The 13,731-nt window shown below is 35.8% G+C and overlaps 1 protein-coding gene across 2 annotated transcripts in view; it reads right to left on the reverse strand.

Moving 5' to 3' along the window:
- Window positions 1-13,731, reverse strand: part of CPNE3 (copine 3) — a 28,764-nt gene continuing 15,033 nt past the window's right edge. For both annotated transcript variants that reach the window (XM_018078745.2, XM_018078739.2), the window contains 9 exons: window positions 10,826-10,924; window positions 8,758-8,844; window positions 8,126-8,185; window positions 7,054-7,187; window positions 6,546-6,600; window positions 6,393-6,444; window positions 5,615-5,748; window positions 4,199-4,435; window positions 1-2,794 (listed from right to left, as the gene is read on the reverse strand). In XM_018078745.2, the coding sequence (XP_017934234.1) occupies window positions 2,684-2,794; window positions 4,199-4,435; window positions 5,615-5,748; window positions 6,393-6,444; window positions 6,546-6,600; window positions 7,054-7,187; window positions 8,126-8,185; window positions 8,758-8,844; window positions 10,826-10,924 (969 nt within the window). In that variant the 3' untranslated portion in view covers window positions 1-2,683. The remainder of the gene's footprint in view (window positions 2,795-4,198; window positions 4,436-5,614; window positions 5,749-6,392; window positions 6,445-6,545; window positions 6,601-7,053; window positions 7,188-8,125; window positions 8,186-8,757; window positions 8,845-10,825; window positions 10,925-13,731) is intronic.

Raw genomic sequence — 13,731 nt, forward strand, 5'->3', positions numbered from 1 at the left:
TACTGAAATTATCATTTTAATGCATAGGGTATTGCAAATCAATTAACTTCATCAGAACTGAAATACATAGAAAAGTAAAAAAATTCTGGTTACAGATTAGCTCTCTGCTGTACATATTTATATTACGACCAATAAATGGTGAAAAGCATCCGATGACAAAGACTGCCATACATCACTTTTATCACAAGGTGGTGCCAGTGACCTACAAGCACATTCACTTTACAAAATTGATAGTATTTTGTCATTTAGCTTTTCGTTCTCAAGCTAATAACTCAGTTTTTACACGTAAAAATACATTAAAAATAATAATAAAAAAAAGGCAAAACAACACAGTAACTACCTTTCACTTTGACTCAATCTGCTGCATTTTTTGATTCAGAATATTGCTTCAGTCTACCTTGGAAGTTTTCAACAGGCATTAGCTGTACATCTCTAAGAGAAGTTATACCCGGAAAATGGTTCTTGCCACTATCAGATCTAAAACACTTATTTAAATGCACTTCCATGGCAACTTAAAACAGAATTGATAACAGAACTCAGATACATTATATTTTTGGCAGACAGCTCAGAGGAACTTCAGTAGTATCCTGTAATCCTATCAATAGTACCCATCCACTTCAGTTAATCTAGATAAAGCATTAATACTGCATCCAGTTAGCTCTGTACAGAGCAGGTAGTTGTGAAACAGTTTATTGTTCCAAAATCATACACTCTCAATTTGCAGCAGTGTGATTTAGGTTTATTATAACAACTTCCTCGATCTTAGTATTTTGTGTTGCATATTTGATATGGCAATTCCTTATAATTTATATATAAAATAGTAACAGATTTGCATTACACTGATAAAAAGATGATTATAGATTTTTTACATAAATACATGAATTACATTTTTTAAAAAAGAGCTTGACTTAATATGAAACACAATCTCTTCCTTTGTATTCCACTATTGAAAGCATTTAGGATCCCCTTCCACCAAGGAAAATAGAATGAAGATAACATATCCATTCATGATTGATTGATAACTGTCAATTATCTTGTATAAGACAATCTCAATACATACATCTCATATATCTTTCATCCATCAATGTTAATGTGAATTCAGATTTTTACAGGATTATATCTGTAAAAAAAAAAAAAAAAAAAGAAACAAACAAAACCTACACAAAGCAGGTCCAGCAACCAAAAATCACATACACTGCGAGCTGGTAAGTCACATACATGATAACCTGGTGCAACCTTGAGTGTCCAAGTGTGCTAAATTTAGCATTAGTCCATTCTGTTCTTACATGAAATTAGTTGGATGCCTAACTCTAAACCACTTCAAATGTGAAACTGCAAAATTAACGTTCAAGATTGGCATTTCAAAGTGATAAATGTGACCTTTTACACCCACTTATGTTACACACAGTGACAGGATCAGAAGAAATCCTCAGCAAGCAGTATGCAACTGGGGGACAAGAAAGCTTCCACTAAGAAACAACATGATTTACACTTGGTATAACTGATGAAAACTCAAGTCAACAAAATGAACCAGAAGTTTGTTTGCCCTAAAGAAATGCAGTATGATTATAGGATTAGGGCTTAGAGACTTGACTTTCTTATGTCTTCCTAAAGGGAGGGAAGAGGGAATATTGGCTTTTTTGTAGGCACTTTTCATTGGTAGGCTCATGAAGAAGCAGTGTGACTCAAAATATGACAAAAATAGATATAGGTAGCACTTTGAAGAACTGCCTTTGCCTGAAAATATACAGTCATAAATCAGATAAGAAACTTCTTAAGCAAAAAGTGGATTCCTGTTTCACAAAAAGTCTTTCAAAGATCAATAGTCATGACTGTTCTTTGGGGGGGAAAAAAAACCAAAAGAAAACCCTTACGAAAATAAAACCCAAAGTTTTCGTTTTCCAGTACACTCCACATTAAAACACATCGTACAGCCCTTACAGTAGCAGCCTCTAAGGTCAATAGTATTCTTTTGAGATGTTTGAGGTTTACCTTGATTCATCCTAGTTATTCCCATACTACCGTAAGAGAAGGCATACTATTAAAGAATATATACTTTAATGACTTCTTTGGTTGATGTTCACATAGCCCTGAATCCCAGGCACTGGCCAAAGGCACTGAAGTGGTAAATGTGAAGCCAGTGTGCAAGGAAGGCCTTAATGCTCTGAGGCACTTGTCTGATCATGAAACTCCCGTGACAAAATTTTGTTATAGACACAGAAGCCTGAAATATTCCAGATTTGTTCAAGCACATGTTTTGGTGGGGATATACCCTCTTTTCTATTTCAGATTGGTTTTATGATCACTGAGAAACTGCAGTACTCAGTGCTGACTCCACACAAAAGTAACTGAACACTCCCACTGGCCATATTTATCAAACAGGCAGCTCTTCCACTTTCAGCCATTCTCCCTCTTCTCTCTGCATATTCAACCTCTTTTTTCCACTCTTACTTTTCAAAATAAAATGCATCCATGTAAGCACTATCTCTCAAATCAACAGCAAATATTAACACCATTATAATTTTGGCCCTTAAAAGGCACACTTGGCAAAGTGATTTCTAGCTAACAGACATTACCATACAGAGGCATTGTGTACATGTACACAGAAGTATCTTGAGAACTAAAGCCTGTGGATACAGCAAGCAAAGCAAGCATAAAGTCTCAGGTCCTCTGCTCAGCCCATTCACTTCGCAGCAGGATTGTTAGGAGGTTGCAGTTTGTAGGTGCTGAAGTAGTTCACCACTTGCTGAGGGACTTCTGCCAGGACACACTGCGCCAGTGCTTCTTTTGGAGACTTATAAAAAAAGAACATCAAGTTTCAGTTTCCACCAGTTGTTAACAGAGATGCTAAGACAAGTAATAAGCACCTCCTCTACTCGGCCAATTTAAAGTCTGACGTTATACAAAGGACTCTACACAGTGCCCTTGTGTGACAGATGAAAGCTTCTCTGATATCTTTACCTTCTCACTCCTGTTACCAGAAATCAGATGGCTTGTTTCACCAAAGTAACAAGAGCTGAGTGCACAAAAGGCTGCCAAGTCTGAAGGTACCTTTTTTCATATGAAATATACAGTGCAGACATCAGATTCCAGCCATGTAAACATACTTCCACTATCTGATTAAGATGACCCTTCAGGGACTTGTCTAAATCTGCAATTTTTTCACCAAGTTTCAGCCACAGTAACTGTATTTTTTATCAAGCAGTTCTTCTGGAGATACTGTTTTTACTGTAAGACTAAGTGTATGGGGGAAAAATATCCCTTTTTCTAGAAAATGAAAGCATTTGAATATATAAATTTATACTGAATATGGATGCTAGGTAATCTTAACCCAAGTGCATTTTTTGGTAAGCATATTCTATATTGATTTTGCTCTCCTTCTTCGTTCAGTTTGCCTTGAGTTGTTCTGAGATTAAACAATGAACAGGTATCAAAAGTAAAAACAAAAACACAAAGGCAAAATAAGATGTAAGGAGTATTAACAGGATTAGTATTAAGACACAAAACAAAATTAGAACATATTACTATAGAAACAAAATTATTGATCTTCCCCATCCTGAGGAAATTTTGGTGTTTTTTATTTTAATCAACAGTTTCAAACCATATGACATTTAAAAGTAGTCCTCAGTTAGCCTTCACATATTTTAATGGCTTTTACAGAAATTAAAAAATGTCAGGAGCCCGTTCTTTTATCACTTTTTTTTTGCATATTTGCTTCAATGAAAATGAAAAGTATCATCATTACTGATTATGACCTCCCTGATTCAGCCTTGAATTTTAACACTGCACTAAAATGTGAGACTAAGACACATTCACAAATGGGCATCCACTAGAAAAAAAATTACCATAAGAACAAAACCACAGTAAGTTCTTTCTCCCAAATTAAAAACACATCCATTTGTTTAATCAAGTCTGAGAGAGTTTTACAAAGGTCGTTTGCCTGCAGCAACTAGTCAGAAAGGTACTGCTGGGACCAGAAACAGAGTCTTTATAAAGACAAACCAGCTCACCTAATGGAAATTCTACAGATGTTGTAGTCTTCTGTTCTTTGTTTGTTTTTCTTTTTTACCATTTGATAAAGATTTATTTCAGAGTTCATCTTGGAGACACTACAAAAGCTTAGGGCTATATGTAGGATATCCTAGCAAACTCAGATACCTCTATAATATTTATTAAGTATAACATTAAGATTACTTACATTTTGGAACTTCCGGAACGGCACAAACTGAACAATGTCTCTGACAGCTGGTTCTCCTGATGAGGATCTAAGAACTCCATCGTCACCATCAAGAAACTCCATAGCATCGAAGTCTGCTCCTCCAACACCGACAATGATAATGGACATGGGCAATTTTGAAGCATTAACTATGGCAGTTCGAGTTTGATCAAGGTCTGTTATCACACCATCCGTTATGATCAGAAGTATGAAGTATTGCTGTCAATCAATAAACAACGTGTTATGGTAAAGAAATAGCAAACATCTAGGCAAGTACACTTAGAAAAATGCACATACAGACTACATACTGTTGTTACTTCGAGTACATTCAGTGCACTCACTGAATTTTACAATCAAACATCTAAGTTATAGTCAGGTTTCATCTGTACGGTCTGAAGAAATTTTTAGGGACAACATAATCAATCTTTTAAAGGAAGTCATTTTTAAAAAGAAGTCATCTTTAAACAGTCACCTTCCAAAAACCCAATGGTATCACCCTTCTCCTCTTCAAAATCCCCACACAAACCAACAGTTAACCTCTTTTCCAATTATTTTTCCTGAGATAGAAGGCAGTTTATTGAGGTTTTGGACAGATAACGCCCGTAAAACTTGTTTCCCCTCTGGTGTATCAATACCTTTATGAAACGCTATCCTTGACTTCATTATAGCATCCTGAAAATACTAAACCACACCTTTTTGTGCTGAAAAAACATCATGGCCATTTTCAAATTCTTTCAATCACATTTTCTAGCTGCTTTATGAAGTTTACTACCAAGGTATCTGTCTGAGACTGAAATGGTTAATGGCTTAAACACTGTCATGATCACCCAAAGACACTTGTCCACTGTAGAAAACTGCAAAGAAACAGCTGCTCATCTACAGAAGCCCACTCCTCCCTGAATATGCCTACTAATTTGGACAGTGAAAGGACCTAAAGCTTTAGAGTACAGATAGTTAATTATCTGTGTTGGTGCATAGGTGTCAGGAGCTTTATCATCCATTTCTTTACTGCCTTAGTTAACTCTCTCTCAGCTACCTGATGTGAAACAAGATCTAGCTGATTTTTCTCAGCTGAGATTAAATCACTCTTTTGTGTGTAAAGGCTTAAATTAGACTTTAACACCTGTATAGTACTGCAAGAACTTTGAACAGACGATACCATAAAGATATTGTGCATTTTTAAGTTGATATTTCAACTCTGAAGAGTTAATTTAGTTAATTTATGAGAGGGTTATTGTGTACAATCTGCAAAAAAACAGTAGCTTTCATCTTGTTTTAAGAGTAACAAACACTAATTCACAAGGCAAATGACCAGCTGTTGAAACAAGATTAAAGGAGAAAAATAGAAGGGAAATAAAAAAGTAAGAAAAAATACACATGGCATGATAAAGAACTTACAGATGCTGTTTGCTGTTGTGTAGCTGCAGCAGCAAATCTTGCCACATGATTTATAATTGGAGAAAAATTTGTTGGTCCATATAACTTCACTTGAGGAAGACAAGCCCGATATGCATCAACAATGCCTTGGATCCCTAGAGAACAGAAATGGATCATATTTTTTTTTTCATATTAGAACTGGGACATTTTGAAGCACTCAATCTACCTAAAGCTGTATAAATTACTTAACTCAAGAGATAACACAAAGATTTAAAACTAACCATGATGAAAAAAATAAGTGATTCATGAACAATGGAGACTTTCTGCTTAACCAATGCTTAAGGACCACATATAACATGAATGGCTTTACGTGAACAGAAAGGCCAAATACTGTATGCTGAAGTGCATGTAACTGAATTACAACAGTTCTCTTCACCTGGCAGCTTGTGGTAGTTAGTAGTGTGACCAGAGACACCACACTGAACAGGCATTAGCAGCATCACACTCAAACCAGAACACTCCACACCAGCAGTGAAATACAGTAGCTTGACAACACGAGAGAACTGTTCCCAGCCCTGTGCCCCAGCTGTTTAAAACACTTCTTTCACAAATCATTACAGAAGACAGATGCAATGCTATTTCTCATAACTAGGAAATTGGTCATATAATTGTTTCCTGCCACATGATTAAACTAATTATGTAATTAGAACCGCATGCTTCAGTTCACTTTTCAAGAGTTTTTATCCCTTCACCTTAGCCATTTCATTCTCTAGGTCTGATCTTACTTTCTCAGACTTACCACTACAGAATGGGTTTGAAGGATTAAAATTGATTGGGAACTCATGAGACACCTGTCAATACACAAAAGACATAGTCAGGACTGTATATACAGTCTCCTCCTGAAGTAAGTTCTTTCAGCTGTCTTAGGTAGTGCATTTACATATTCCATTACCTGAAAGGAAGGAGGAATTTGTGCACCAAACCCAAAGGCTGGAAACATCTTATCTCTAAAAAAGCAATTTTAAAGAAAATTAAGTCAGTGCCTTTCTTTAAAAGCTGTCATAGTTCAGTAAGTTTCACTAACAGTGCTACTTTTCATCACTAAAAATGCTCTTTATTAAGAGGCAAAATTAAAAATGGAAGTTCCCCCTTCTAATTGTTGGCAGGACCAAAACTAGTCTTTAGCACCAAACTAGCAAGAATGAAATAATTTATTTAAATCAATGCTGCTCTTTACATCACAGACGAAAAGCCTTGCTTGTCTGCTGTAAACACAAGTTTATGCCTGTGATTATATGATTGTGCAGTGATTATTATTTTTAGCTCTATATTTTAGCTCAACAGTTTCATTCCAATATATCTGCAGGCACCTTCAACACTGGTTTATAAACTACCATCAAAATCTATATATACCTTAAAAAAAGGCAAAAAAAAGGCCTAAATAAAAATTTAACACTTACGCATCATAATCCTGAATGACCATTCCTACAGACCAAATGGCTGTCAGGTATTCATTAACTCCATTAGGGCTGAGGTAATGCAGAGAGTCCGGAGAGCGAGGGTCTCCATTGGAGCCTGTAAAATCTATCCCCACCTGTCAAATGTAATATTTAAGTCTGATTGCTGTTAGAGCTAAAATTATTTTTCATGCCTCTGGCAAAGCCAAAGTGAAAATCATGGAACAGTTGAAAACAGTCCTTAGGAGGACATCTACAAATCTAACAGGCACAACACTTAGATTCAGCTTTCTTGAATATTAACACTCTTAAAACAATGTCACTACAAAACCAGTAAAAGCTCTGCATCTCTTCAGAAGGGCTGAAACAACTTTCATCTGAATCAGAGAATCATAGAATGGGTTGGGTTGGAAGGGACCAAAAAGATCATCTAGTTCCAATCTGCCTGCCATGGGCAGGAACAGCTTTCACTAGACCAGGTTGCTCAGACCTCCACTCAACTTGCCCTTGAACACTTCCAGGGATGGGGCATTTAGAACTTCTCTGGGCAACCTGTCAGGTTTTCACTGTGTTTACTTTCAGTTACTATTCACGGCAGCTCTTCAAAAGCTGGTAAATTAATTTCATTCTGTATCTTGCTACATACATCTTTCCTCTCAGAAGTACAACTAGTCAGGCACCACAGAAGCCCAGAGTTCTCTCTCTGACTTCAATGGGTCTTCTCTGCTTTGGTGATGAGGCTTATTACTAGGGTGAAGACATCTCACTGTTATTTGTGCTACATTTGGTTCACAAATTACATAATTTAAGGGTCCTAACCCATATGATGACCTCTGTATGTTGCTTTCAAAGAACTGTAAATTTCTCCTTGGTCTCCATCTACACAGCTTAGCTAGTTCCTAACAAACATAACTACAGGTACTTTGTGCCATACGTAAAGAAAATATTTCTCTCTAAACACAGTAGATGCACTCTGGCAAAATACAATCATCAAATGAAGAGCACAGGCAATCGATTCTGTACTTCAGTCTGTTCCAAAACCCAAAAGCCACTTCATATAAATGACTTAACTTACTGTGAAATTCAGCTGACACCCTCCCATGATGTAATCAAGGAATGTGCATTCTACAATGATCTAAAAATAGAAGAGAGAAATTTTGTTTTTTTCAATGGGAAAAAACCAGCAAGTATTATTGCAGCAACTTCTGAGGTTCTAGATTTGTTATCTTTACCATGAAAAGCACTAGTTTTACTCTATAGCTATCCTACCCACCTGCTGCAATGATATCAGCAGCACGTGCCAGCATTCACTCAGTGCATCAGAATCAAGCCTTTTACAAAATTACAGGCAGACAACAAAGCTGCTCCAAAAAGACTATCGTTTATAAAACAACATATGACAGAGTTACACAATTTTAATTCACCATAAAACAGTGAGTTGGGAAATGCAGAGGTTAAGGAATGACCGTACAAACTGGTAAGTGACCTTTGCCATAGAAATGGCATCTTCAAGAGAAAGTGTGTGACATGGGAAAACATGTGATTCAGCTGTCAATTTGTCTCCTTATATCAATCAGTCCCTTAAATACTTACTGTGTCTGGAACTCACAGCCATTTTAAAGTTTCTTACAGTTTGAAGGTGAAGAGATATTAGATGAGAGTTGTTATGCTTTAAAACACAGAGTCATACCAGAATATATTACTGACCTCACAATGCTTAACGCTCACAATGCCAGAGTTTTTATAGTTTTTTTTCTTCTGTCTTTTCTTTTCATTGATGCACTCAAATTCAACCTGCATGAATGCAAATAAATACAACAAAGGCGCTATAATATCATTTATGCACCAAATTTAATAATCCTTTATTCTAGGACTGGTACTTTGGGCTTGTATTAAAAATGCAGTTCATTTCACAATCAAGCAAAATTAAACCCAGCCTGCCCAATATCAGCAAGGGAAAAAAAAATCATTATCAGGACAGAAATCCTCTCTTACTCAAAAGGTTAGTAATATGTTTGTTTGGACAAAGAAATTCTGTACTATTTTCTCTCTGAGGATTCTGCTAACAATTTGCCACTTGGTAAAGACATGGCAAATCAAGCAAAGTATCACTGTTTCCAGCAGCTGTGGTAGTAACATATGAAATAAGAATTATATGTTTAAGTTTTCCAAAATCACTCGTCGAGGCTTCATCAACTAAACCAATACCTTAACAATAGACAGCTAGCCAGGTTAAGCAGCTCCTGCCCTCATCAATGCTGTGTGATGGCACAATGCAGCGTGTCTGGTTCATGAACAGCCTGAAGCAGTATTCTAGACATGCCTTCTGGCTCACTGACAGGAACAGGTTCTGCTGCTTGGCTTAAGTTAATTTTTTATAAAGAGAATTTGCAACTGGTTTCAAGTGAAAAAAATGCACTAACACGGTCAAGACTCGAGAAGTCTACATGCCTCTGCTTACCCTCTTTTTTTATACATTTCACCACCAGCATCATTTCTATGTGATGGAAATTGTCTTTCAGGGACTTGCTTTTGTACTATGTCATTTGGTGAGGTACTCACTAGTAACAGACACACAGCAGCATTGAGAATCCTTCAATTACATTTTATAATCCTCCAACCAGAGTTTGCTAACAGGATGCTTGGGGAAAAGATACACCTTACAGGAAGGAGAAAAAAACTCCACACTAAGACCAGCAATTCTCCAGATAATTAAAAGCTTCCCATCCCTTTCAGGCATACAAGATCAGTTTTTTCAGCAACTGAGGATACAGTCACATCTATGCTTGCCTCAAGTACACTTGAAGAAAGTTGTGCCAAATCTCCCATAGGTGCAACTGATGTCAGAATTCTGGGAGTAAACAAAGATCACACTTGGGGTATATAAAGTCAAGTTCTAATGTGCATTAGAAATATTTTACAGACAACAAATTAATCAGATCACACATGATTAGAGTAGGTATGGCCACAGTTCTTATCAAAACAACTTTCTTAAGTCATTTCCAAAAACAGCACAGGTACAGATTATAACTTAAAATATCTCTTATTTAAATTCAAAAGAGACTGCACCTATTATGGTATTAGGGGTGCAATAAAAATCGATATTTGTATTCTCAAGGAGCCTTTACACAACACACTTCACACTGCACAGGAATTCACTACCACAGCTTGAAAACAAGTACGTGCTTTTATGTCAAGGTGGTTATGCTAACTTCTGTCTTCTGCATGTAAACCCTGCCTATTAAAAGGTTTGCAAATTGTTACAGTCTGTAGGATCAGGAAAAGTAATATTACTTTAAAGAAGAGCCACCTAGACTAACACATTCAGTTGCATTTTTGTGCAGTGGCATAAATACTGATTTTTTTCATATTCATCAATGTATGCATGATAACTGATAAGTGCCACACCTTTAAAATAATTTTCAGTAAAACCTGAAAATAACAGTAGAAGTTTTGCCCCTTAAACAGTAGTTAAATTTGTGCTGCATTCTATCTTTTGACAATCTAATTTTTTTTTATTTCTGTATTTTTATGATTAGTGAAATTTGTATTGATGGTTGGGTATTTAGCTATGTAATACAAAAAACTGTAACCAAGATATTAATCCTAGGAAAATCGATGTATAATGTAAATGATGATTTGGCCTCAACTACAATAGCAGTAGTAGCCTAACACAACTTCAACACCTGCAAGTCAGATGACATAAGTTTTGCTCCAAAATGACTAAAACATCTTACCAAGAACACACAGGTAGCTTAGACTATGTAAGACTTACAGGTGAGGACCGAGATGCTTCCTTCAGTTTTGACATTGTCGTTTGAAAACTTCCTATGAGATCATGAGACCCATCATTATCATAGTCATAGCACTCAACCTAGAAGGAAGCAATAGTGTTAGTAACAGATATGGCCCTACAAAGCCAGTAAACACTGCAAAGGTAAACCTGAACATTCAAAACATTCTTATTTTTCTTACATCACTGAGTTTTTCCTCCCATTGAAGTCTAAGAACTGCACAGAGTTGCATTTAAAAAGCACAGGTTAAGACTGAGTAAAAGCCAATACACTCAGTTTCAGATTTAATCTTCCACTCAAGTGAAAGAGAGACAAGAAAACTACGTAGTGTTGTATGAGCAAGTAACATCAATTATATTGAACTATGCTTTGACAGTGATGGGGTGTTAGGAAGAGTAGGAAAACAACATAGGGTTTTTTTTACACTTATCATGCATCTGAGCATCCAGCTAAAAAATTAGTAAATCAGTTATTTTGCAATCATGAGATTTTTAGTAACACTTTTATACTACTTTATTAATCCACAAAATAACTCAGAATTTATAAGCATATGAAGGTTCAGCCCTAAATCTAGAAACAGTATTTGATTTTTTTTTTAAGATTAGCAAATTTAAACAGTGGATCTGTTAAAACTATGATCCCCATTTCCTGGATCTGAATATCAACTAAAAATCTCTTTTCCTGTGTTAAGAGTTTAATGCTAAGCTTTACTATTCAATCAATGTATCTTTTAACAGCCCAATCTACCAAAGAAAGCAGAAGAAATGAAAAGCAGACTTCTTTCCTCTTTAAGAATGTGATCCAACTGCATTTCTATATAAAAAGCTGGTTATTTATCTATAAAAGCACATGCTAATTCCACCCACTTCTGACATTTTATTTCAGTTCAGCAACACAGACATGCTAGTTAGTCACAGAAAAAGTATTAAAATAATTTAATAACGATGATAAATAGTAACAATAATAAATCAAGAGTCAAAGTAGGAATCCCACATTATTTGGAATCTAAACAAACTTCAAGAAAAATTGTCAGAGTATGTACGGCTTAAACCGAACAGCTATTTTCATGTCCATGTTCCAAGACTGAAAATATTGCACCTTATGTTCAAGAAACAATTTAACCGATTACTTGAACATTTCGGTTAGAAATAAAAAAGTAAAACAAACAACTTCAACATACCCTTGAGCTTCTGAAAGAAATTAAGTTTCTGAAAACAAACAGTAATGTTGAAATACAAAACATGATGTATAGATTGGGAGTTCTACTGCACGGAACATGCCTGTTGCAGTTTGCACTACTCCTACAACATTTTGAATGCACTAATAAATAAATGCATGCACATGCACTGAACAGCAACTTAAATCTCATAAAAACCAATGGACTAATTAATGTTCATAGCAGATGCTATGTAAATTCTTCTGAATGCCATAAATTATGCCCATCAAATATTCAGCCAAGTGCTTCAGAATCTGAAATTTAAAACTGAAGACAATTCCTGAGCCAATAGTTAGGACACCTGTTAGCACAGTTAGTAGTTATTTCTTTTTTGTTTCAAGGACGTCAAAGTTTGTTTTGCTTGACATATTTGACCCATCTAAGCCAATTTTTAATACTTATTCCAGACAAGAGAGAAACTTTTTTTCCATGTATGTTCCCCTGGACACACAATAGTGCTATGGAACCATGTGATAAAATTGCACATATATATTTTTCCCAGCAGAACTAGGCAGCTTGCTCCAGATGAAAGGCTCACATTTTCAACACACAAAAACTTCACTGAGTGCAAACACACTCACATGGAACACAAAAATGAATCCAGAAGATGAAGAATTACCTTGGTTTGTGCATTGCTGGGGATACACAAACTAAGACATTAAAGAGGTGAAAAGCCACTCATGGAAAAATTGCAGGTTTTACTTACTATGACAAACAGCCCATTATGCATACAACTGTGTGCACATAAAAGTGTTAAAAGTACTGTTTAATCCTTCAATAACATTATAATACAATTCTGCATTTTAATGTTTGAAGTGATAGTTCCTGAACTTCTAAGTCAAGGCATAATCCTACTGCTGTCTGTAAGTCCACTATTCCAAATCAAGTCTATTTCCTCCAGACAAAAACCTACACTTCTGAGGTAAAATGTGACAAAACAGACTTTATTAAAATGATGGCAGAGCTGAGAGTAACTCTTTATACATACATTTAGATTAATGGTCTATACTTCTAATATGGCTGCTTATTGAAAAAGAAAAATATATTTACAGTATACAGAGATTTAAGAGGTGTCATAGCTATTTTGGGGAAAAGGGAAGTGGAAATGAATGAGTGAGAAAACACAGAAGCAGTAAGGGAAGCAGGTTCTGGGCTTGTAAAGTTGCTTATTAGTCTCCTCTATAAATATGTATTTAAATCCATCTAGATGCTTGTAACACCCACATCCCTGTGGCTGCTAAGCATTTTCCAGGACTGCCTCAAGTCATATGACTAATATCTGCCACATGCAAATCATGCTCTCAGTTTTCCTTCCCAGAGGAAGAACAGCAAGTATAGTGATTTGTTTCCTTTGGGTTTTTTGTTTTCTTTTTCAAATGCTAAAAAATTAGATTTCTAACATAAAGAGCTTAAATGGCATTTTGATTGGTTATTTAGCTTCAATTCCACCCCTAAAGGGGATTTCTGAACAAAAACAGTCAGAAGCTAAACACAATTTATTCAAGATGAAATTTAAAGATACAAAGCACTAAAGACCAGCCCTGGTAGAACTATCACTTCATAGGTTGGTTCATTTTCTGACAGAAAGTCCAGTTTTATATGAGGAAAAAAACGTTGCTAAAACTGGTATTCATAAATTATATCTGGTCCACATCTGTTATGCCTGGTATA

The sequence above is a fragment of the Manacus vitellinus genome, unplaced genomic scaffold (assembly GCF_001715985.3).
Source record: "Manacus vitellinus isolate BGI_N305 unplaced genomic scaffold, ASM171598v3 scaffold_1_pilon, whole genome shotgun sequence".
NCBI lineage: Eukaryota > Metazoa > Chordata > Aves > Passeriformes > Pipridae > Manacus > Manacus vitellinus.